The sequence below is a fragment of the Pholis gunnellus genome (genome assembly GCF_910591455.1).
Source record: "Pholis gunnellus genome assembly, chromosome: 9".
Classification (NCBI taxonomy): domain Eukaryota; kingdom Metazoa; phylum Chordata; class Actinopteri; order Perciformes; family Pholidae; genus Pholis; species Pholis gunnellus.
The window spans coordinates 15,755,077-15,779,900 of NC_136535.1; the positions used below are offsets into that span (position 1 = coordinate 15,755,077).

Genomic DNA, 24,824 nt, shown 5'->3' on the forward strand with positions numbered 1-24,824 from the left:
GATGAAAACCAATCTCTACCTCTGCAAAACTGAGAAAGTATCTGTGACTGATAAGCTGAATGTGTCTTTTTCTCCTGATTGTGTCCCGCCGCTCCGCAGAACTCTCGCTACCAGACCTACCAGCGTATGTGGAACTTCATGCACTCAAAACAGCCCAGTGTGTTTGTTAAGAGCACGGAGGAGGGCATCGCCCGTGTCCTCAACTCCAACTATGCTTACTTGCTAGAGAGCACCATGAACGAGTACTACCGCCAGAGGAACTGCAACCTGACACAGATTGGAGGGCTGCTGGACACCAAGGGCTACGGCATCGGCATGCCGCTCGGTGAGTGGGGAGTGAGAGTTAGATTGGGGGAAAAGAAGCATTAGAAGTAACGGAAGCGAAAGGAAGAAGACTTGGAGAAGAAGGGGGGAAAGGAAGTTCAGTGTTAACATCAAGGCAGCAGAGGACAGCTGATGTTTTGCTGAGGCACACTGAAGTAAAGAAGGGGTAATGAAGAGCGGGGGCATAAGTTGGAGGATACATCATAAACATCACATTGTAGAGTTAAATTGGAAAGCCTCTGCAAAGCTGAACCGTCAACTGTGATGGGAGCGGTGAGGATGAGAGAAAGAGGATTTGAAATATTGTTCCTTTGTATTGTGGAACTGTTGCTGTACAACTCGCTTGCTGCTCTGAGAGTATAAACACAGAGTTTGTTTACACTTTGATCTCGGTTTGAGTCAATCTCTAGACCGGGGGGGGGGACGCACCTTAAAGTAAACAAGATTCATTTCAATTCCTTAAATCTTCAGAGGGTAGATAAACACATTCTTTCGTGGCTGACGTTCTGTACCGCATACTGTGATGTGACCTTTAGAACGCTGCGAAATCCTAGTAAACCCTTTAATCTCTGATTTGAAATATTTTGTTGAAACAAAGTCTTGTAATGGAGTGACAGAATTTCACATTCACCGCGGCAAAATCAGAAGAAAAAGTCAAGAAAATTTCAATTGATTTAACAGTTTGGACTACAAAAAAGATTTTTTGAAGGTTCAGTTTTAAGTTGGGAATCCCTAGTCTGGAGTTTTTTTGCAGTGTGCAGGTTTGAGCTTTGCCCCTCTCTTCCCTTCAGGGTCAGTATACCGTGATGAGTTTGACCTGGCCATCCTCAAAATGCAGGAGGACAATCGTTTGGAGATCTTCAAGAGGAAGTGGTGGGAGGGTGGCAAGTGTCCAAAGGAAGAGGACCACCGTGCCAAAGGTTTGTTGCCGGTTAATCCTCGTCGGCTTGTTCTGCAGCTCCACTTCAGTTTCTCAGACTGTGCTTTTGGAAGAATATTTCAGTTTCTTTGCCCTCTTTTTCCCTTCATCTCGCACTTCAACTACCATATCCTGTTGTTGCCAGGTCTGGGCATGGAGAACATCGGCGGTATCTTCGTGGTGCTGGTGTGTGGCCTGCTGGTGGCTATCTTCATGGCAGTGCTGGAGTTTGTCTGGATGTTAAGACAGGCACCAGGAAATGAGGTGAGAGAGGGCTATCTAACCTGCATATGCTTTGTCTCCCTCTCCCCTCCCTGGCACCTCCCCCCTCGGGGAGCTGCTAGGCTTTCCCACAGTGCACAGCTTTGACAGGAAGTTTAGTAGGCGTCTTCGTCTTCCTCTGGGCAAGTCTTCAATTGACACCCAGTCTTCCTCCATCTAGCCTATGTGACATCAGCACAAAACCAAAGATATACCTCATGTACACCTCACTCAGAGTACATGCATATATGGATTATTTTCTAGCAGTAGAACATACATATATATATATTTCATAGAATATCGTACATATTACATATTATTGAATGTAAATCGATCTTGTTGGTGGAGAATACATGCTTACCGGGTGCTGCCAATGAGAGTTTACTCATAAAAATAATTCTGCTTGTTTTCTTTTAGCAATAATCCGATCATCTTTTTACATGAAAGATGCTTGGCATTGTGTGCACATCTTCCCTCAAAATCCAATTTTCAGAGACCAGATCATTCATTCCATCAAAGGGTGAATGTTGGACAGTAATTTACTAGTTATGGCCATCAGCCAGATGTGGAAAGTAGAAGAGAGGATCTGATTTTAAATGAAAGATTTCTACTTAACATAGATTTAAAAAAAAGCAACTGTGGGTATTTTTCTCTGTGAAATGTCACACAGACATTGCAATGATTATAATCCTAAACATTGTATAAATTAAAAATCTAAATTAAATATATAATCATAATCATTTGAAGATGGCTTCATCTGGAGTGGGGACTAAAACACATTATGAGGAGTGTGTCCAGTCTTGTCACAGAACTCTGTTTGGAGAGGCATTTTCATCCGGACAAAGGCCAATTTACACTTCCAGAAAATTCAGTTCTGGTAGTGAAGGAGCTCTGCCAAGCTATTCTTGAGGCGGTGCTGCTTTTAACTGAGAAATGGTTGAGTAGAGAAAGATGTGCATGCAATGTTATAATTATTTCTGATGTGATTCCTTTAAAAGAACCTAATAATTGTCTTTTCAAATGGACTCCACACTGTGATTTAATTCAATAAACATTCAGAATGTGAAAGTCAAAAACTCATGTGATTTCTTCATTTTGAGCAGCATAGATTTATTTTGCTTTAACTAGGAAACCCTGTGTGTACGTGTAGGTGTTTGTGTGTGTGTGTGTGTGTGTAGGTCCGCGTGTGTGTGTGTAGGTCCGCATGTGTGTGTGTAGGTCCGCGTGTGTGTGTGTGTGTGTGCGCGTGGGGGTTTCTCCCTGTGTGTATATAGATGCTGTGTTAATGTGCAGCATGTGTGGATTGTTAATTAGCCTCTCTGAGCTGTCATTGTCATTATTTGAGATTACATAGTGTAGATACCCAGTGGTGGAGCACTTGATCATCAGACCAGGAGATAAAATGCGTGTGCAACATGTCTGTATGTCTGAAAAGTGTTCCAAATGTACTATACGTGTTGTTGTTTTTAGCGATGGTTGTTAAAGCTACACCAGCCATCTCTCTGTCACTGTACACTGATTATGATAATATATATATGAAATGTATGTGTTGTGTGTCTGTGATCCCCCCCTCTCCCCTATCTTTTTCTCCCTGTTCGTGTGCTTGCAGCAGTCAGTGTGTGAGGAGATGCTGCGGGAGCTCCATGGGATCGTCCTGTGTCGCGACAGCCTGCAGGTGAGGCGCAGGCGGGGGGCTTCGATACTGCGACCGCGGCCCTTGCCCCTGGAGGAGCGTCGCGCGCGAGCTGCTGCCGTCAGCCTCAGCAACGGCAAGCTGTGTGGAGGCACCGGACTGCCTGAACCCCTCTCCCACAGACTGGCACAGGAGGCTGCCCTGGTTGCGAGGGGTTGCAGCCACATCCGCATTTGCCCCGAGTGCCGGCGCTTCCAGGGACTGAGGATGCGTCCCGCAGGGGCCACTGGGGCCCTCCCTTCTCCCACACACAGTGAGGAGAGCATAGAGTGGGACAAGACCACAAATAGCAGTGAACCTGAATAACGCCCCGCGATTACAACAGGACTGACTTTCCCCAACAGCCACCTCTCTACTTTACAGGGATCAAAGATCACATGGTATTTTGATTCAGCCATTCGGAGCTTGATCGTACAGGGCAGGACGGTGCTGTGAACTTTGTTTTGCCCTCGAGGCAAACGCCTGTAGTCAGTTTCGCAGTCTCCTTGGGTGAATTTTTTTGCCTTGGTCACAGGAGAAACTGATGAGTCTCGTTTTGGTCCGTCCCTTTTGGCCCTCCGTACTAAGTCAACCAGGACGAACGAAAACAGCTACGGGGCATTTGTACTATGCAGTATTTTCAGTCATTTATCATGTGCTGTTTTTTTCCCCCTTTTTAAATTATTTCTGTCCTCTGTTTGGATTATCAGTCCAGAATAATGTTAATCTATTGTTCTTAGAAAAAAAAACTTTAAATATGTTCCTTTTTTTATCTGACAATTTACTGTATGAACGTATATTGCCTCTGAAGAGCTGCAAAGATGAACAGACTAATGAGAGGTCATCTTCAAATCATTTTATTTTGAAAGTGCCAAAAACCAGAAGTATTATCTTGTGGCTGAAGAAAGCACCACAGCCTTGAGAAGTCAACAAACTCAACTGAACCTAGAAAACAAATAAACCGAGACGTACAGACACACAGACTTCTTTTATAGTAGTGATATTCTATTAAAACGTGTTTTAACTCTTGGTATCTCTGAAAGACAGCGATGCATGTCCAGAGGTGTTGGAAGGTGCTCGTGTATGATTAATTGCTAAAGTGGTTGCTGAGTAGCTGGAATAACGATATCCTGTTTTGAATACCTGCTTAAAAACATGATGGCTACACACACGAAGACATCCATTATTTTCCTTCTTCCTCTGTGTATTGACATTACTTTCTCCTCCATCTGTCTTTACATTTTTGACACCCTGACACATTTATTGTCTTATCACCTGTCCTTTTTAATGGTCTTCTCACTTAAAATATACACACAGTCTCCTGTGCATTCTGTAAAAGATTAGAGGTATATTCTAGAATGACCCAGGTTTCACAAGGACAAGCCAGTGTATGTGATATCATCTAATCTCAAGACCAACTGCAAACATGAAGACCCTGGTAGAGCAACGTGTTTTATATCCGCAGTTGATTCTAATTCTTTTAAAATGTCAAGGCAGTTAAACTTTTACTGAACGTAATGTTTAGCACACTGCTTCGAGGAGTATTTCATTTCAGATCTCCCGAGGTGCTCTCTGACATTTTCATACTTACCACCAAACTACCAAACCTTAAATACATTAATCAGGTCTTTAAGAGTCAGGTTTTTAATGCAAACAGATAAAGAACATAACATAACCAGCAACGTGAGCCTTAGGTTACTTCCTGCATAGGCTGATGACACACGACTAGTATTTTCTCACTGAACCGACTGATTTGAAGGTGAAACTGTATGATAGCCTGACTGTTGCGCAGTGGGAATCAATGGTCATCCACCTGTCTTCACTGCTTTTTGCTTATGTCTGATGTGTTCATGATTTTAAATCTGCCCATCCGGTTTTGTCAGTAACAGTCCCTCAAAATTGGGCCACCAGCTTATTAGTGAATGATAAATTGAGGTGGCCGACCTATTGACCATTCACCTTGTTTTGTTTTGGGTTTTTTTGCGTTATTGTCAATAGGTCACACCTCATCGTTGTGTCATGTCATAAATTCAAAATAGATCACAGTTCCTATTAAAACCTCCAATCCAGTCTCTCTGTGACACATTAGGAAGCCAACATACATATTGTCAAATTCCTGAATGGTCCAGCAGCTCTGTGTGAATCTTACCATACAAAGTTATTTCAAACAAACAAAAGAAAGGAAGAAGAAGAAACTATTAACGATCAAAAAAATGTCCTTAAAATAAAAGACAACCCCTGAAAAGAAAAAAACATAAATAAGTTAACACTATGACAAAATCTGCCTGACGATTCAGCATCCTCATAATATATGAAAGAAAAAGGGCCCAATGTTGCCATTTCTCAAATGGTAGATAATGTGATAATTAATGGAGAAATGACTTGGATATTGGGGCAGAACTTCCTTTCTTAGATAAAATACACTTCTTTACAAAGTAATTAATCATAATTTGTACAATGCATTTGAGATGTTCAATGTGTTTGTGTTTATGTAGAATCATGATAATCATGGCTCTCAGACACATATGTGAGTGATCTCCCCTTTCTTGTTGAATCAGTCATTTGTTTTACCATTTCAAATGATATGAGTTCACCCAAAACTGCCTAAACTATATTTTTCAAGCACCTTTTGTTGCATTAATGGCCGTGATTGTGATGCTCTTTCAGAAGCTATTGAACGTGTGAAACTGTGTTGAATCAACCGCTGACAGACCTGTCAGGGAACTGCAGCTCACTTGTAACGCCCATCAACTCACTGAAAAGAGAGTTTTCAGTGAATTGATGGTGACTGGTCTCACAAATGAGTTGAATTTCAATCTTAAGTTTTTTCCCCACTTTTTCAATGTCAGTTGAATTAGCTTGGGGAAAGTGTGTCTTGGGACTTCAGGTGGCATTTCGATTCGGGTCTGCAGTTTGTCTGAACTCCCACAAGACCACATCGGTGTTTGAAACAGCATTGAATCTGCATGATTTGGCACAGAAAAGAAGTGAGTCGCAGTGGCATTATTTCATCATCTGCTTAAGCACCAATAGTGCCAATCCACCTAATCCTCAAGTAATGAACTATTAATGTCCTGCAGATGGTGTGTAAATACAGTATGATTAACAGGGTTCCCAAGTAATAGTCCAGAGTGTTGTTTTTTTTAATTACAGGAGTAACAAGTTGATTATGTTAATAGAACAGAGAGGTACAGACCTACTGTGCATTATGTTTATATGGACACATGACATTTAGACGCGTATACATATGGACGCGCACACAGGTTGTGAGCAAAATGGTGAAAAAAAATATTCACATACAGTCGGTGTTAACTTTCTATATTTCTTTATATAATAACTTGTTAAAGGCAAATTGTCAGGCAAATAGCAAAGAAAAAAAAAAAGACCCACATTTCATTACCAGTTTTGTAAAAAAAAGTTTCTATCCATTTGCTGAATGTCACTAAGAAACTCATAAGAGTGAGAAGGCTCCCGCTGCACCCGATGCTAACTTCTTAACACTAAAAACATTTACACGGGTGATAAATCAAGCGCAGCTGGAATGAGATTGCCAATTACCTTGAAGGCATAGAGAGCAGTAGAGTAAGAATTAAAACAAATCCCACTGAAACAGTGAGTGACCTTTGCTGGGAGACCACTGAGAGAGATGGCAGGGTTTGGCTGCTATATTTTATATACTTTATTTTCTTATGTTGACATTTTTATCCCATTATAAATACATTTCCAAAAACAAGCTCTATCCTGTGGGGCTCTGGTTTTGTCTCTTCTTTACTCTGATGTATTGACCTTCTGAGCTGTTTCGACATGACATGCTAAATAGCGTCTGAGTGCACTTTGTTTATTATTCAACCAGGAGAAATATTCAGACAGTGCATTTGGTTTGCTGTGACATAATGCGCATGCAGGGAAGCAGTATGAGGACGGATGGGTTTCTAGCTGAGTAAACATGACGATTGCTGAGTGAACCAGAAGGAGCTCATGCATCTATACCTCTCATTTATCTCCCATAACCAAATGAACGTCTGCACACTTGTGAATTCGTTGAACAGCTGATAATTTGTGTGGGCGGGAAGGCTAACACAGGCTAATGAGTATAACAACTCACTCATGTGCTATAAGCGTCCACTCACCTGTAGTCCATCTATTAGCGGTTTTCAGTGGTCATTTATGTCTCCTCAGGATAGTGAGTGAACACACACAGCGACCATTCATCTGATTTACAGTTCAATTCAGGCTGCCTCTCTCTCTCTCTCTCTCTCTCTCTCTCCCCTCCGAGTGCCTGTCTCACAATCTTTCTACTGCAGCATTAGAGATGACAAAGTTTTTTTTCAGTGCATCACCAACCTACATGTCACAGTGCATATCCAAAGCACACACACACACACACCTCTTACAAAAGTGACACAAGCACATAAACACTCACCGCCACCTGTACGTCACTGGCAAGTGACGTACTGTGTCAAGTTTATTTCATCGCGCTCATGCTTCTCCTTCTGCCTCTGGTGCTCAAGGTCCATAAATTCAGTGGATCTCCACCCACCACTGGCTAGCTGCTGTTGGATTTATGGCGCTCATGATGAGCATCGAGTGCCTGCAGAGGTGTGTGTGAAAATCTATTTCACTCCTCAAGCTTAACCAGTTGTAGCACATAGAAATACCAATTGCCTTGTAGTTGATTGCAATTCTGCAAGGATTTAGGAATTATAGTGTCCTGAGTCTGATGCATTTTGCCAGGCTAGCAGCTCACATCCCATGTATTTGAAGAGTGACTTTCCCATCGGCCTGTTGCTTGTAAACAAATGTCGTTGCCATTTTGCTCATAAAATTCATACATTTTAAGCCTCACAGAATATTTTTGATCTATAGCTCTGGGTCTATAGAGATACAAGTTTGCTTTCTAATAGCAATTGTTAAATCTATTCATCACATTTCTACTGCATCCTTATGTGGAACTGTTTCGATTCTCACGGTTAGGAACATATATGTAAACATAACAGCCCCATAGCCCCACAAAAGCCACTATTGAGCACTGGATCAAAGGATACCAACTCGAAGACATAGCAGATTATCAGTGGAAACTAGCTACTTCACAGTGAGACGGGTGCACATTTTTAAGTGAGAGCTTTCTCATTGATTTTCTGGCAATTAATTGAAAAAGGCTTCTTGCTGATTTGTGTTCTGAAAGAAAAGGTATTCAGTGAAGAATTATTTCCAAGGTGAGATGCTGTCCAGGCTGTTATACAGCCTTTTGTTCTCTGACATTTGGTTTTGAACTTATTGACCAAAACATCTTGGCATTGTTTGTCTTTCAGAGAAATAAAATGGAGCTTCATTTATTTTGTGTTTCGTTCCCTCACTATTCATTCCTGCCTTGATCGATAGCCCACAGATGGGGACGCATTCATTACCTACTTTCGTGTGCGTGCGTGTGTGTGTGTGTGTGTGTGTGTGTGTGTGTGTGTGTGTGTGTGTGTGTGTGTGTGTGTGTGTGTGTGTGTGTGTGTGTGTGTGTGTGTGTGTGTGTGTGTGTGTGTGTGTGTGTGTGTGTTAGAAGGCTTATGTGTGTGGGTGTATTTGTATGTGACCCCTCACTTGCCTTCACGGGAAATCACAGTGTCGGCATCTTGTTTCATCAGCTGGAGACCGTCTCCTTGTATTTACCCAAAAGCTGAATAGACGCAGCAGACAGCCAAGTCAAATTCCAGTGGAAATGCGGCAGCCAGCACTGATTTTCAGGTATTCATCAGAAAAATGAAAGCCGCCAGCTTTTATTGTGAAAACCAATCACTTGGGTACTTCAGACCACCTGGGATTCCGCAGAGAGCCACATGAATTCATCACAAAGCTCAGTTTTGTTGAATGTTTGTACAAAAATATTTTGTTGACCTTGGATTAAAGTTCCAAAGATTGAAGGGTCCAAAGACACCATTCACTTCCCATAACTTCACTTTCTTATAAAGCACCATATGTCTCAAATGCATCGATGACCGCAGACAAACATTAGCAGGATTCAAACTAGAAGAAGTTCATTGATCACCAAGGACACTTTTTGATGGTGCCCATGTTTAATGAGTTAGTTGGTAAATCTGTAGAAAAGGGGCGTGTACTCCTAAGGTATTTACTTACTAGGTATATTACATGAATGGAAAGTACATAAGTGTATTCACTACTTTATACTTTTACTTCACTGCATTATAGAGGTAAATATTATTTTTACTCTACTACACCTTTTTAACAGCAACAGCTTCTAGTTACTTTTCAGATTCTTAGTTGACATAAACACATATTATAAGCTAAGAAAATGAATTGTTAGAGCTTAGTTGTTCATTTTGGCTTGAGACCCCCAACAAAAGAGCAGTATCTAGTTTGGGCCTCTCATGTTTAAGATGTCTATGAGATGTTGTTAATTCCACCTAAGAGACATTTCCCCTTTAAGCATCTCAGAAATAACTATTTAAGGCCAAAAGAGATAAAATGATCCAATATATATTTTTTAAGCAAAGACGGAAGAAAAAAATGATTAAAAATGTGATCAGCAGGACTTTTTTTTTAATCTTCTTTCCAACCCAGGTAATCATTTTATAATCCCTTAGCTTTATCTTGTGACCCTTTGGAAAGGTGGCGACCCCTAAACCACTGGTTTAAAACACCAGTCCAATTGTATATAAAGTTGTTAAATCTATCTCATTACCTCAACCAGCTATGACATGCTGCAATGATGCATCCGTATTAACAACCTAATAATACAGTAATACATGATAATGTATCAGTCACAGGGGCCATTTTTTACTTTTGACACTCAAAATACATTTGGCTGATACTATTGCTGTACTTAATTAGTACAATTTGAAAGTAACACTTTTACTTATAATGGAGTATTTTTACATTGCTGTATTGATACTTTTACTACTTAGTGAGTACTTCTACGACTACCATAGGGTATTTGTATACAGCAACTTTTCCATAAGGGGAATATTAAGACACACTGCTAATAATAATTGTGTTACCCCAGTAGCAGGTGCACGATGCTTAACTCATTTTCAGCACTGGGACAACCCCATTAAACCCTAGACAAACAGAAACAAACCCTCTGAGAGCAACAACTCCTTGTGGTTTGAGTGAGAAAACATTGGCTTCCAGATGAAGGCCTCTTGAGTTACTGAGTTAATTGGTCGTTAGAGCAAAGAACTATCTTCATCCAGAGAAAATGATTCATTACCTCACAGATGAGGCTAAAAAAAACTGCTCAGGGCATTGAAGAAGACGCACAAATGACAGCCTTGGATGTCAAATCTGTTTATCTGGCTCCTCATGGGAGAACTCGGGTTTTATCGATGCTGGGCAGCTATGTCATATTTCTTGCATCATTAACTGTTATTTTTCCTTTCTCCGTTAGTCTATCTTATATTTTCCTTTCTCGTGATTTATTTTTCATTGTTGTTGGTTTGAATGAAAACACTGCCGTCTGGAAGTACTAGAGTTTAGCAGAGGTGGTATTGTAGTCTCTTACATCTCTGTGGTTTATGTGGCCAGATTCATCTTCCTTCTCCTGCCTGTTACAATATTTGACCTCTGGTCCACTGACTCAGCATAAAACACAGCCTGAGAAAATTGTATCAACATTGCCGTCTTTGTTAACACACCTACCTGTCGTAAGATCATGGTAGTCTCTATTGTTGTGCAGTGTTCTCTCACCCAGTATCATTCATTGCACACCCGTAGTGTAGTCGTCACATACTTTTATGAGTATTCTATGATTTAAGGAATATATAGTCTCAAAAGCAACATTGTATACCGTATAGTTACACATATAAAATACTCTAGAAAACATCTGGGTATCTACGATATCTGGCCACCATGTCCCCGACCGTAAACAGTCATTTGCTACATCTAGTGGGGATTAAACAACATTACAGACACCACATGGTGAGCCAGTGAACGCATGCATAGACAACTCAGTCTATTTGATATTATAAGAACGTCCATCCGTGTGCTAGGCATACTAAATTGCGAGTTACAAAAGGATGCAGTCGCAGACGTCACTTTCAATTGAACCAAACAGATGCAACAGTCTGATCAAATAGAACCAAGTTGTAGATCCAACATTAAACAAACGTGTCTCACTGAGAAGAGCAGCTGCTTTTTATTTATCTTTTAGATGTGCCGTGCATTCAGGCCAAATACAGGGAGCAGTTCCTTCTAGTTTTGATGAAGGGTTGTGCTCTTGTCCTCCCATCCCTGTCGAGCCACAGACAGCTGGGAAGTCAGACCGTCTAGATTCTCCTGCAGAAAACATTAGTGAAAATGAGACGCAAGCTAAAATGTTCACTTTAAATCATCCAGTTGTCTAACCTGATATTCCTCCCCTCTTAACCACCTTTAACTCAGGTAAGGACTTGTAGGAGTGGAGCTGATGCCGATAAGGCACAATTAGATTCTGTGTCATAGAGGGAGGAGAGAAATAATGATAATTGCATATTAAAATCATAGTTCTGTAATCACAGCCTGAGCTCTCTAACAGGGCTCCAGGCTTGACCACTTATCTTTGAAGATCTGCATGCTGAAAATGTGCATCTACTGCCTAAGCTGTACCTACAAAACGTAATTTCTGGGTCCATTTCTTATCCATTAGGTCTTAATGGCATCTTATTGTCCCTGCGTAAAGTAATATACTATACTTATAGGTTATATTGTAAACTCAAGCATTTGTGCGCAGTGCTTGAAACAGCTCTGCAACAGAGTCCAGTAGGGCCAAGGAAATATGACCCTTAATAAACCAACCACAAAAGACCTTCCTCTGCTTCATTTTGGATCATCATTTCTGATTTTTCTGATTTCCCAGTCGTGTTGGCAGGATAACTTCACCTCTCAACAATACAGTGCTGTGCATCCAGGTTAACCTTCAGATTGATGTTATGTGGCTCTGTGATACCAGAAAGTCCGAACAAATTATTGTAGCAACATTTCATGTTCACCTTTGCTTAGGCGTCCAAATAGTTTTGACAGAAGGGTGAATGATGGACTGCTGGAGGCTTTTATAAAGCTGTTTCCAGCAGAGGGCTGTGCAATGGAGCAGACACAAAATAATACCAAACTACAAGGAGTCACTTTAGAAAAGACTTAATAGGGACAATGCTGTCCTTTAAAAGAGACGGCTCCACATGGTGCAAGAGGTGCATAGTGACCGGTACATGCAGGTTTACAGTTCACAGGGCTTTAAAGATGTCTGGCAACCCTACAGAGTCCTGTTAGTGGCTTCTTTGAAAAAGTTTGTATTAGCTTGTGTTGCAACTCACATGCAGGATCTTCTCATAGTTTGTTTCCATGTTGTCCAGCTTGTGTTGGAGCTTAGCTATGGTGGCGTCCTTCTCCCGTTCCACCTGCTCACGCTCTCTTTTCTCTTTACTCAGTTCCTCCTGACACTGCACTATGCAGACAAATGCATACAGGCATGCCATTGCCATCACTTTTCATTTGGGAACTAAGCGGAACTCCTACGTCTTTATTCATTTAGATATAGACATTAAAATGTGATGTTTTCATACCAAGTTCTTCTGTCAGCTGGCTGACCTCTTTCTCCATCCTCTTTACCTTGTTGGTCAGCTCTGTCTGCATGGTCTTGTACTGGCGACTGAGGTCTAGAATGATATTTGCGTCAAAGATCTCAGACTTCACTGCTGCATTGCTGATTCACTGTTTTCGGCTAATGCAGCAATCAGCTTAGGCACCCAGCTAATTAGACTTTTGTTCCTCAAGAATTACCCTAACCTTGGCAAACATGCCCCTTGTCCTCCTCTCCCAAAGGGATCTACGCTTCTCAGGTTATTAAAAGAAAGGCTAATTGTTGATTCGTGCCCCGTTTGTACCTTACCAGAGTTGACGTCCCTGTGGTCTTGTCTCTCGTGCTGCAGCTTCTGCTCCGTGTGTCTCATGCGGCTCCTCAGGTCAATTCTATCAGGCTGGACCTTTTTGACAGACTCATACTGTAAGGCTGTCGCAATCACACAAACACATGCATGCATGAATGTACACACCAGTTGTAGATTTTTTTTTTTGTCTACTTCTATTTCTTAAAAACACTCCAAATACTGAATGTTGTCAGTATTTTCCTATGGTGGACTTAATAAGCCTTATTAGTGAAACATGCTCAAGTGTCCCATCCTGCTTCAACATGTATCGTTTGGTGGTACAGGTGGTGCTAAACTAGCTTCAATGGAGCGTGAAGTATTCAGATCACTTCACTTCCCTCATTCCGAGTAAAAGTCCTGCATTCAAAATCTTACCCAAATAAAAGTATGTAAGTATTATCAGCAAGATATACTCAAGTGAAAGCGCTGATGCAGAAACATGGCTGCTTTGACTGGACTACATTAGTGGATTACTATCACAGAATTACTGTTGTAGTTGGGTTATTTTGAACTATTTGATGATAGTGTGATCTATTACAATGCATTTATCTTTTAACTGATCATACAATATGATAAAAAAAAGTACATTTACTTCTGAAGTGTAGAGTAGAAAGGTGCAAAAAACAGAAATATTCAAGTAAAGTACGAGTACTCATACTTAAGCACAGTAAATGCATTTAGTTACTGCACTTATCCACTAGCTACGGTGTAAAACCTTGATCTGAAAGGTAAGGAATAATTTTACCATCAGATGAATTTAGTTAAAAGAATGTACTCGCTTCTCATTATAAGAGTGCCAGTGGGCATGAGTTGTATTTTGGTAAAGTTGATAGCAGTTGGTTTTACAGCACATACTGACAGAAAGTACAAATAAATGGAGCATAGTTGATCAACAGAGAATTAATCTCCAACTCTTATTTTTGATAACTCAGTAATTGTGTAATGGATATATGAATCAACATTTTACTGGTTCCACCTTATCAAATGTGAGGATTTTATCTGTTGTGTATAATTGTAAATTTAATATCTTTGATCAAAAAGACTAAATGATCATTTCATTAATTCAAAAAATAGTCAACACGACATATAGAGTATGGACTTGATCTCTTAAAACGTTCAAAGGAGTGTTATTGTTTTTACACAAGATAAGTCACCAGTGGGTCATCTGACTTAAACAAAACCTACATAAAACTAACTAAACTTAAAATTGCTGCTCACCAATGTGACCCTGTAGGACGGCTACGTCCAGAACACTGCGCCTATACTACTTTGCTTCCAAGTAATTTTCACCTGCAACAAGACAGTAAAAGCTGTTACAAAAATGTCAACCATTTCATCAGCAAAGTTACTTTTTTTCTGTGTTCTTCTTTGTGGTCTTTTTAGTTTTGTTCTTTGGAGGCATGTTTGCTTGCTGTGAGACTGTGTGCTCAAACCTTTGTGAACACTACACACTGACCAACTACATACAGGGATGCGTCTTTGTTGCTGAGCGCTGGTTGCTGAGCGAGTTGCCATGGCACAAACTGTCCAGCTTGATTGATAGTTGATTGACTTTAATAACAGCCAATCACAACTTGACTAAGGCACCGTTGCCTTTTGAATTCAGGGCTCCATTCAGCATCCCTTTAACGTTTTATGAATGCTGTACAGGCAGAGGCGCGCACCCGACTACATTCATGGCTCGTGGACGCGCACAGGGAAGGCGTGGAGTTTGAGTTTTGAGAGTGGAGTGTGGGGGTGGGGGGGTGCGAAACGAACGGAAGGGGACGTACAGGAAAGGAAAGGGCCGCACAAACACGTCACTGGAGGAAACAGAAAAAACACTGGGAAATATTTAATTCGCACAATTATTTATTCAACCCCAGGTCTGGTGTGTGTGTCTGCGAGGCTATCGCAGTTTAAAGCGCAACTTCCTCTCCCCCAGTCATCGGTGAGTGCTCCTCTGTCGTCAGCCCGCACAGGAGGGCTGACTCTGTCACACAGCCGCTGAACTTCCCGTCAAGACACAGCACAGGCGAGAAGAGCTGCTGCTGCTGACGACAAAAAAGGGGAACGACATCGGGGGTTGTCAAGAGGAGAGGACACACTCCAGTCCACAAGGCTCCTGGGCAAAGAAACGGTGCCATTGTCCTCCATCTGAGGGCGAGCAGAGCGGAGACTGTTCTGGTGCTCGGCTAATTAGCCTGCGTGGGTCCCTGCGGAGAGAGACGGAGCAGCTAGCTGCAGCACAGAGCGGTGACTGAGGTGCTTGTTTTAGACCCAATCGGGACGTTTATCTCACAAACCGATGCTAGGTTCACTGATGGGAGCCTTTATCCGATAGTCATTCCTCCCTCCCTGCACCCCCCCCCCCCTGTCGGACCCCGGCTCGGATTCACCACTCGGGCGCTGTCCTCGTCGGGGGGTGCCCCGGATCACCATCGCCCCGGTCCAGCTTAACTCCAGGCGCCGGTTCGGTCCCCCTGACCCCTGCGCTGCCGCGCCTGTCTGTCGCTCTGGCCGACCCTAGCCGAGACCGATCATGGCAGGGAACCTGAAGAAAGGTGGGGGGCTCATCGGAATGATGAAGGATGCCTTCCAGCCACACCATAACCACCTCCACTCCCATCATCAGCCCGGGGCCGTGGACAAAAAGACGGTGGAGAAATGCTGGAAACTAATGGACAAGGTTCGTAAGTTTATGAATCACCGTTAATTAGCAGTTAACGTTATGCTAGCGCGTCTGGTGCCTATGGATGCTAGCTGACCGCAGCTAACCAGCGGTAAGCTAGCTAATGTTCGCCTGCTGTAGGTCTGGCGTTGCTAACGTTAAAGAAGCTAGTCAGTTGGGAGAAGACATGGTTAGCTAATTAGCCAACCTAAACTGTATTGTTTTGTACCGTATGTGCTAGGCTCAGTAAAATACATGTACTTTAAAGCAGCCTTACATTAAAGCTAGCCCATGGAGAGAGCAAGGGATTCTTTACCACATCTGTTTGCTAGTGCTGTGCCACTCTCTGGTGACGTTAACTAGTTGTTATACCATGGTGCAAACTAGTACGTTTGACCAGGGTTAAGTACGTGTATCATAAACATTAACACGGAAGGAAGACATGCCGTATAGGAATTAAATATAACGAATGTATGTCCGTGCTCTGATATTATAGGGGCTGCTAGCACAGCAACAGTTCTCTTGTACATTGTTGCTGAAATGTCTGCAGTTAACTGTCTGTCAGCCCTTGGAAACTCACAAAGCATTTAAGGAAAAAAGAAAGAAAATAAAAGAAACGTGTCCATTTAACTAGACCAATTATTCTCTTTCACAGGGGAGACTCATTTCACAGCTTCACTTCTCGGAAAAAAAAAAGTCTGTAACAGTTTGACCCCCAGTTTCCTGTGAGATTCACACAGCAATATTAGAGTGAATAGGAAGACAAGACACTCTTTTGTGTCTCCGCTTCCTCTTTGAGGCCTTAGGTTAGAGCTCTGATGTTAAGAGACCAAGTCCTTTTACAAAGCTATTATTAAGAAACCACATTCCAGTTTATTTTTCTCCACTGTGGTAGATTGTCCTGCCGGGCTGGTCTCCACAGTTTTACGATGTACTGTAGCTAACACAAATAAGGAAACATAAGTAAATGCTGCAACTCCAGTCTGTCTTATTTTTGTTCTCAGTGAACGTTCAACACTCTCATAGAGAGTTATTTTAGTGTCCGTTTGCAATCCAGACAAGCTGACTGGACAGCTGACCTTACACTTAAACCACCTGCACAGTCAGATTAGCTTAATGCAGTTTACAGTATGGGAATAACTCACCATACGTATGACATCTGATCCCGTAAAAGAGTTGAGAGCAGCACCAGCAAGGTGGAAAAAAAGAGCTGCGTACCTTTTTGAAAAAGGCTTTAAGAGCGGAAGTATTTTTACTCCACTCGATTGTTTAAAATAGCAGCAGAAATATTGTTCAAAACCACAGCCCAGAATATACTGGAGCCCAACTCTGCAGAATAACAATGCACTTGCTCTTTGATAACCCCTCCCGCCCAGGACAGGGTTAAATTGTTCTCTTCAGAGTTGCCCACGCACATGGACTCTATTCTTAAAGTGTTCAGCATAACAAACCTGAATTATTGAACCCTTGTGTTTACGTTTGTGATGCCCTTATCAAAAGGTGTGTTGTTAGTTTAGCTACCTGCATCAAGTTTGAGCTTAAAATGAAAAAGTCTTGAATAATTAAGCATTACAAGTTTAAAGGGGAACTTCGGTATTTTCAACCTGCACCCTATTTTCCCAGGTTTCTGTGTCTAAGTGACTAATCGAGACCACTTTTAAAAATTGACCCAATATTGAGAGAGTAATATTTACATTAGCAACATTTTCCTAAAAAGGAAACACAGAATTGCCTGTTAATAGCTAAAGTCTACCAAAAAAATCACACATTCATTCAAGATGGTTAATCTTTATGTGACTTGAACATATTTAGGTGCAGATCCAGCGAGGTGGACTGAGACAGAAAATTTGACAAATCGAATGCAGAGAAGAGAGAAGCAGATGAGAGGAATGCAGTTTAGCTTGGAGGCAGTCAACATTTTACAACAGGACCGTAGCCTTGAATGACACTGACGCACAAGAGCGCTCATGCATGCGTGTTTGGCTGAAGTTATGGACACAAGTCTTTGCGTGGTAGATTGATGATGATGTTAGTGGTGTCACCGCACTAGAGTCTTATCTGGTCCCAGACATAACCCGTGTAGACCTCCTTCGTTTGGAGGCCTAGAGAAGGGTTAAAGGAATGACGGTGCAGTGATGCCGAAAATAGCTTTCAATTCAGTTGCCCATGTGGTCAAATCACCCAGATATAAACCACAAGGAAGTTATCCAAAATACAGAGGATACAAACATGTACAGGCATTATCCTTATAGTGTACAATATGTTCCGTTGAAGTTGTTCTAAGGCATCTTTAAGCTTTTCTTTCTCCTTCAGTTCTCTCAGTTTGATAATTGATATTGTTTAAATGGATGAAATCATCAGGCCTTTGCTAGTCTTATATGGCCAGTCTAATGCAAAATGTAATATTTGAATAATCCACTTCACTAATCTTAAAAGTCTTGTGGTAGTTGCATTTCCTAGTGCTTAAAACGTCCGTTAGATCTTGAGGTATCTAACCCAGCAATGCCTAATTGACCCTGGTAATCCTTGACTTCTATTGGACTTTCTTTATTTTCATCTGGAAGAGTTAAAAGCGATTTGATAATGCCGTTGATAACATTGCACTGAGATATGTCACCTGTGATCCATTTACACTCATTATCAATAGGAAGGTGAGCGTTGATGTTCAGGCCCACACATTAAAAACATTTAGCACACTGTGAAATCAGTACTGCCTAAAATGTCCTACAGGCCAAGTGTGACCTCATTCTTTTTGAGAGACATTTGATACAGTGGTGGTGATGAACTGACTTGTCCGCTTGAACTGGAATCAAATATTCCTGATATGTTACTCCCAGTTTGAGTACTGCAAACATGGGTCATTTGGGCTGAGGACTCAAGAGATGTCCCCTTTAAATTGGGCAGTTAAGGTGTGGAAGGGGAGGGAATGCTCTGAATGACAATAATGAGGCGATCTACCATGTAATGCCAAAGGATACACAGGTTTTGGCAAAGAAACGCTTGAAATTGTCAATATGTTTACAATAAATATGTTTATTCATGCTTTAGAAAGTAAGTTGGTTTACTGTTGATTAATGAGGATAACGGAAAGATCTATGTGGTCCCAGGCCTACGTCGATTATAATCTGATAATATGATATCCTAAGTCTTTTGGAAGTCTGGTTTTCCCATAATGACAACCTGATTGCTTCCTAAAAGAAGAAGCAAGGAAATTCAAGCCGACATGAAGCTATTCCTGCCATATCTCTGTCTTATCTCTTTCTAACACGTCCACATCATTAGTAGACAATAATCTGGCCTCGTCTACACAAGAATGAGCCACGTCCTGTTGTTGACACGCAATTGTTCGGCCACCGATGAAGCTCTGTGTCAAGACTCGGGGTTTTTCAATGGAAGTGCTTCTGTGATCATGCTAGTACGTTGGACTTCAATGCGGTGGCAAATCGGATCGCACCGACACAGAGCCTAATGTCAGCGTGAGGGAGTGAGTCTAGGCGGTCCGCCAGTGTCTCTTGTAATGGTTCAACGAAGTGACTCAGCCACAGTGCAGCAGTACAGTGAGATAAGTGAGGAAAGGTTGAACATTACTGAGGATGTGGCATGTGTTCATGCAGTCTGGTGAACAAGCACGTAGACTCGCCATCAGAAGGGACGGTCTGAATTTCCATGTTTTTATAAAGCGGTCTAGTAGAAGGTTATCTCTCTGCTCAGCCGTTACAGAATCCACCCTCTGTTGGGTCAATGATTGATGTTAGTGGAGCTGGAGCTAAAAACAGGCTTTTCTTTTTTAGTATTCACTATAAATTATGCTTATAGCCACGTTGTCAGTAACCGTCAAGGCTTCGGCTGTTCAAATTTGTAAGGCGATCGTGCTGAAACGTTGGGTAAAGAGAATTTCTATTTCTGAGGCAGAAGTGGGTGTGTAGGGTGTGCAGACTGAAATGAGGAAGTGTAAATATCAATAACTTCTCTAAACAGTCTGAAGAAATGGAGGATCGGACTGTCGTGACCTATGATAATTGACGTGGAGGTCACATAATTAGGCGTAAACCTTGCTGCGCATGCCGACAAAAGGACGTCTCTTGGCTTCATGAATGAGGAATTGAGATAATTAACTTAGCAGTGAAACGGGCCAAACAGAATGCAGTCCATGGATAAATGCAGATAATCCTTTCGTCCTTTTCCACTGTAACCTTTTTTTGTGTGTAGATACAAGAGGAAGTAGTGTGACAGTGGTGAAATAACTCATGATACCATAAGGGATTAAATCCATGATTTATTCCATCATGTAATGTGCAAAGCTAGACTCTGACGGGGCTTTGAAGGTTCTTTCTCGCAGTATTTGACTTTGTTGGCATTTGTCATATATTCTATCTGGGCTCCCGGATAATATTCTGCCACTAATACACAAAAGACTGTCTATATGATATCAATAAGGTCTTACTGAAACTGAAAATGCAGATTTTCTTTCCCTGTCACTCTCCTTCTTCTCTCTTGCTTTTCTCTCATCTGCCTTACTTCCTGCACCCACTCCTTGTCTCTAACTTTATCTCGTCTCTCCCCCCTCATATCCTCCCTTTCTGCAGGTGGTGCGCCTGTGCCAAAACCCCAAATTGGCTTTGAAGAACAGCCCCCCTTACATCCTGGACCTGCTGCCAGACACCTACCAGCACCTGCGCACCATTTTGTCTCGCTACGAGGGCAAAATGGAGATGCTGGGGGACAACGAGTACTTCCGGGTCTTCATGGAGAACCTCACCAAGAAGACCAAGCAGACCATCAGCTTGTTTAAGGAGGGCAAGGAACGCATGTACGAGGAGAACTCGCAACCCAGGTGAATAAAGTAGATATAGCTATATCAATGTTAATAAAGTGGATATGATTCTAGAGGTGAACGGTGTGAAAGTGGCTCGATATGCTCTCTCTACTCTCTCCTCAAACTGTTTAGCTGATGAAGCCATCTGTAACGGGTGACTTTGAGGTGTGAAGTCTTCGCAATAGCTGCTATTTCACGATGACTTCACACACCAAATTCATTCATTCATTCATTCAGTTTGAATATTAACGACCGTGCAGGCACAAAGTGAACAATTGCACCCGTCCCCAGCTTGCAGGGTGGTTGTAGCTCACAGTGTATCAAAACAAGAGGAGAGAGGTGTTGCGGTTTGATCATGTGAGCGTCTGCGGTCACAATGGCGCTTAATCTACAGCTGCCTGCCTACCTGTCACTTTGTTTTTGTGCCTCGCTATCTCAACCATCTCCTTGAACATTTTCTCTTCATGTAGCTGTCTTACTGTAATGCTCCTTTTTATGAAATCGAACAGCGTCGACGTCTTTATCTCTTTCTCCCGCTTTACGCTTAGTTATCTGTCTCTGTCCCTCTGAAAGCAGACACACAAGTGTACTAGAAAGGTGCGTGCAATCAATGAGATATGCCTCTTGTTTAAAGAAAACGTAATGAGAAAAGGCATTATGGTGAAGACAAAACATAGCACAGAAGACAAAATGAAGCTTCTTACTAGCTCAAAGTAGTTGTGTTAATGAGTAGGCTCTGCGAGATGCAGACTAGCTGCTGGATGGAGCTGTTCTCATGCTCGTATCACTGCAGATGCCTTTTGGTTCACTGCATGCTTTAGGCAAAGGCTGTCTGACATAACTTTAACAGGCATTATGTACAATATGTAATGCATTAGTAAGAGAGCCCTCGTTAGGTTATCGGTGAATGTTTCAGACATTATGTGGGCCGATATCATATTATCCCAGTAAGGGTTTTCTCCAGAACCGCCTCTGGGCCGGGGGCTTCCTACAGACCTAAGGAAAGGGAGAGGAAAGCTGTGCGCTGGGTTCACACTGGACGTGGAAGCGCCACGAAGATATGGCAATTGTTGCGCGAGCAGAAGCCTGGCCGTTTACACCAGAAGATCATTTCTTGTCTTTCTGTCTGTCTGTGTATCTGCGAGTTGCGCTCGCTCTCTGTTTAGACACAACTGACATATATGTGGACTAAGTACCTAAGTACCATTTATATCCTTTTATAGTATATAATTAAAATAGTTTATTGTAGAAGTTTTTTCGAGCTAGATTACTCCCGGGCGCACGTGAAAATAGACCAGACGCCGAAACTGGCGCTGAAGATCTCAAGTCGGACGCCCGCAGCACGTCCAGTGTGAACCCGGCGTACGGGGGTTATTCAGATGTCTGTAAAGCTGGTTTGAAAGGAGAGAAAAAAGTCACTTAATTAGGACATCATTGTACAACGGACATTAAAAAGAGTTGCGCTCATTGGTAGGCGAATGTTTTCTGTGGCCAGTGACTCCTTGAGAGTTTTCATTAGTTATTTTTATATTCCAGTTGCTTCCTCTTAAGTTTCTTTACATTTTTATTTAACTTTGAACTGTTCTTTGTTCGGACTGTTTTGAGAAAATTAGGTAATAGTTTTATCTAGCCACCGCTAAGTTGTACATCCTCTTCATGTTGCTCAGTTCCTCAGTGGGATTGTTCTCAGCTGCCATGACTGTAATCGTGCAGACAAAAAAAAAACCCCACTAAAAGGCAACCAGAGAGAAGAGGAAGTTGTATTGGTTGAGTTTTTTTTTTTTTGCCTTTTTTAACTCACTGCATCAAGAGGCTGCGTTGAAAGAAATTCCTGGTTAGAGCAAAGGAAACACGCACACGCGCAGTAGCCATGCAATACACACAAAGGCTGCTATTGTCTGTGTGGAGAAGGCAGTGACACTAACCAATGGGTATCAGCCCACTTAAGAATACTATAGAATGACAATGACGTGGAGCTTCTAGAGAGACACTATGTGGTTTGGCTGCAGCTGAGCTCAGCACATGACTTTGACTGATAAGTTAAACAGTAAGGATAAATATTATCTCACTGCAGAGAGAATCGTTTGATAATACACTGCTTTCACTAGCCGTGTTTCTATTCACGTATTTAATGCACATTATATGGAAATGGGAAAATCTGATGAAACTTCCTCACCTGCGAAAAAAGGTTTTTGGTGGTTTTTGCATTTGTCGAAAAAAGAGACGAGGCATTAAATAGGATATGAAAGCGGCTTTGCCATTTAAATTCGGATGTAGCGAACATTTACCTCACATGACTTTATCAGCTGTTTCTGCTGTCGGGGTCTTTGCGGAATTTCCAAAAATGCGGAATGATTTTCTTTGTCTCCACCGACACAGACGACATGAAAGAACTAATTAAAACTTGCCCAATTTAAATTCAATTTTTCTCTCATACATGGGTTGGATAGCCAAGCCGACTTGTTTTGTGTCAGATTAATGCCATGTGTAGTGAATAACTACGCTGTAGCAGAGTTTATTGGCTCCAATGCAGCTGACGGAAACATGCTTAATTCACATTTCTATTTATCGAACATTTCAGAAGTTGGCTTTAAATTAGCTTGACAATTCAATGGAAACAAGGCTACTGTGTTCTCCAATTTAGCAATAGTTAAAATATGAGAACACTGGCATCAGTGCTCGATAGTTATTGACTTAAATGACATCGCATGGAACTCCACTGTAGTTTAATAGCTTTTGTCAAGTCAAGAGTGACGGACCCGAGCGTTTCATGAGAGCCCCAAATTCTGTGTGGGTGGATATGCTGTGTTGCTATACCGACTTTTCCACTATGTCTTCTCCAGAGATTTAGAGCTTCTTTTTATTTTTACTTTGTTAAGAGATGAAGTAGAGTCAAGGTAGTTCAGTAAAAGCATGCGTTTGTTTTTGGTTGAGTCCGAGTCTTGACGTATGTAGATGTTAAGTTGTGTCTAAGATGTGACCGATATTTACAGAGTTTTTTGTATACTTATGGTGGAGACAAAGAAAAGGCGTTTGATGTTGTTCACAGTAGATGAGAGTGAGGATGAAAGTGAGTCTACTGTGAGAGAGACTTGAGTATGTACACTGACGGCACATATTTAGTCAGAATCAATACAACACAGTCATCACTTCCTCCTTGTTTGCTTCACTTACTTCCTCTTCTGGCTTTACACTGCTCAGCCGAGACATTTTCAGGCCTCAGAGTTGACAAAGAGCCATACAGAAATGAGTTGAGTTTCTATCTATTATTTTCTCTTACTCTGTGTAAACATTTTTTTTAAATTTTGGCCCGGCTGGATATTGGTTGTCGATACCTTAAAAGGGACAGTGTTTAACATTTAGGGGGGGATGTTGAATATAATATTCATAACAATGTTTTAATCAGTGTTTAATCACCCGAAACTAAGAATCGTTATGTTTTTCGTAACTTAGAAAAAGCCATTTATATTAAGGTGTCTGTAGCAAGAGACATTTGCGTTTTTATGTTATTTGAAGGTAGGGATGCGCTGCGAAACCTCGTATTAGATCTAAATAATTAAAGATCATACTATCGATAAACCCCGACGTTACTGATGCTTTTTACTGTTGTCGGGCTGAGCTCCTCCAACTACACGCACGAAGTGAAGGATACTCCAGTTGATGGCGACTACGCGTGTTACTGTACATGCAATAACATATTTTTAAGTAAAAAGCCAATACGTTATCAATACATCTGTGAACATGTTAAACAACAGTAAAACCTAATTCAGTCGGCCACCGCCTCTATGTTTACACAAGCACAGCAGGCAAGATCGGCCAAAAGATTATTTTGATAATCTTCTCTGCCAGCTGACACAAAGCAGCCAGGAGGACAGAGGAAGGAGGAATGACTGATACTGACGGATGTCTGTTTTTATTCATTCTTTATAAACTTCACTCAGAAATGTGATTCATTTTATTGACATTGTCCATTTGTTTCCAGTGAGATATGACTTTACATAGTGACTTTGCTTCACTTTGAACTCTGGGAAATTATGTTTCTCACGATATTCTGACATAACAATTAATCAAGAAAAATAATTGCCAGATTAATCATTAGTAAAAAAATATTTATTTTGTCTATAAAGTGTCCAATATCCATGACCATTTTCAAGAGTCCAAGGTGACATCATCAAGTTCCTGGTTTGTCCAACCAACTGTCCAGAATTCAAAGATATGTATGTATGTATGTATGTGTGTGTATATATATATATATATATATATATATATGACAA

General features: G+C 41.5%; 3 protein-coding genes across 4 annotated transcripts in view; 2 read left to right on the forward strand and 1 right to left on the reverse strand.

Moving 5' to 3' along the window:
• grik4 (glutamate receptor, ionotropic, kainate 4) overlaps nucleotides 1-3,503 on the forward strand; it is a gene marked incomplete at both ends in the record, with an annotated part of 132,639 nt that extends 129,136 nt beyond the window's left edge. The window contains 4 exons of one of the 2 annotated variants that reach the window (XM_079165606.1): nucleotides 100-325; nucleotides 1,116-1,244; nucleotides 1,389-1,540; nucleotides 3,117-3,503. In XM_079165606.1, coding sequence (XP_079021732.1) covers nucleotides 100-325; nucleotides 1,116-1,244; nucleotides 1,389-1,540; nucleotides 3,117-3,503 — 894 coding nt within the window. Of the gene's footprint in view, nucleotides 1-99; nucleotides 326-1,115; nucleotides 1,245-1,388; nucleotides 1,541-3,113 lie in introns of both variants that reach the window. The other variant, XM_079165607.1, reaches the window with a different exon arrangement.
• A 7,827-nt stretch (nucleotides 3,504-11,330) lies between these two features.
• On the reverse strand, nucleotides 11,331-14,486 carry drc12 (dynein regulatory complex subunit 12 homolog; the record flags this gene model as incomplete). The annotated part of the gene is given in 8 exon segments (XM_079166471.1): nucleotides 11,331-11,375; nucleotides 11,379-11,459; nucleotides 12,473-12,603; nucleotides 12,722-12,814; nucleotides 13,048-13,167; nucleotides 14,303-14,348; nucleotides 14,402-14,437; nucleotides 14,439-14,486. Coding segments are annotated over 8 exon segments (600 nt in total).
• Nucleotides 14,487-15,605: 1,119 nt separating this feature from the next.
• cbl (Cbl proto-oncogene, E3 ubiquitin protein ligase) overlaps nucleotides 15,606-24,824 on the forward strand; it is a gene marked incomplete at its 5' end in the record, with an annotated part of 33,943 nt that continues 24,724 nt past the window's right edge. Inside the window, 2 exons of the mRNA XM_079165748.1 lie at nucleotides 15,606-15,752; nucleotides 20,321-20,568. Of these exons, the coding sequence (XP_079021874.1) occupies nucleotides 15,606-15,752; nucleotides 20,321-20,568 (395 nt within the window). The remainder of the gene's footprint in view (nucleotides 15,753-20,320; nucleotides 20,569-24,824) is intronic.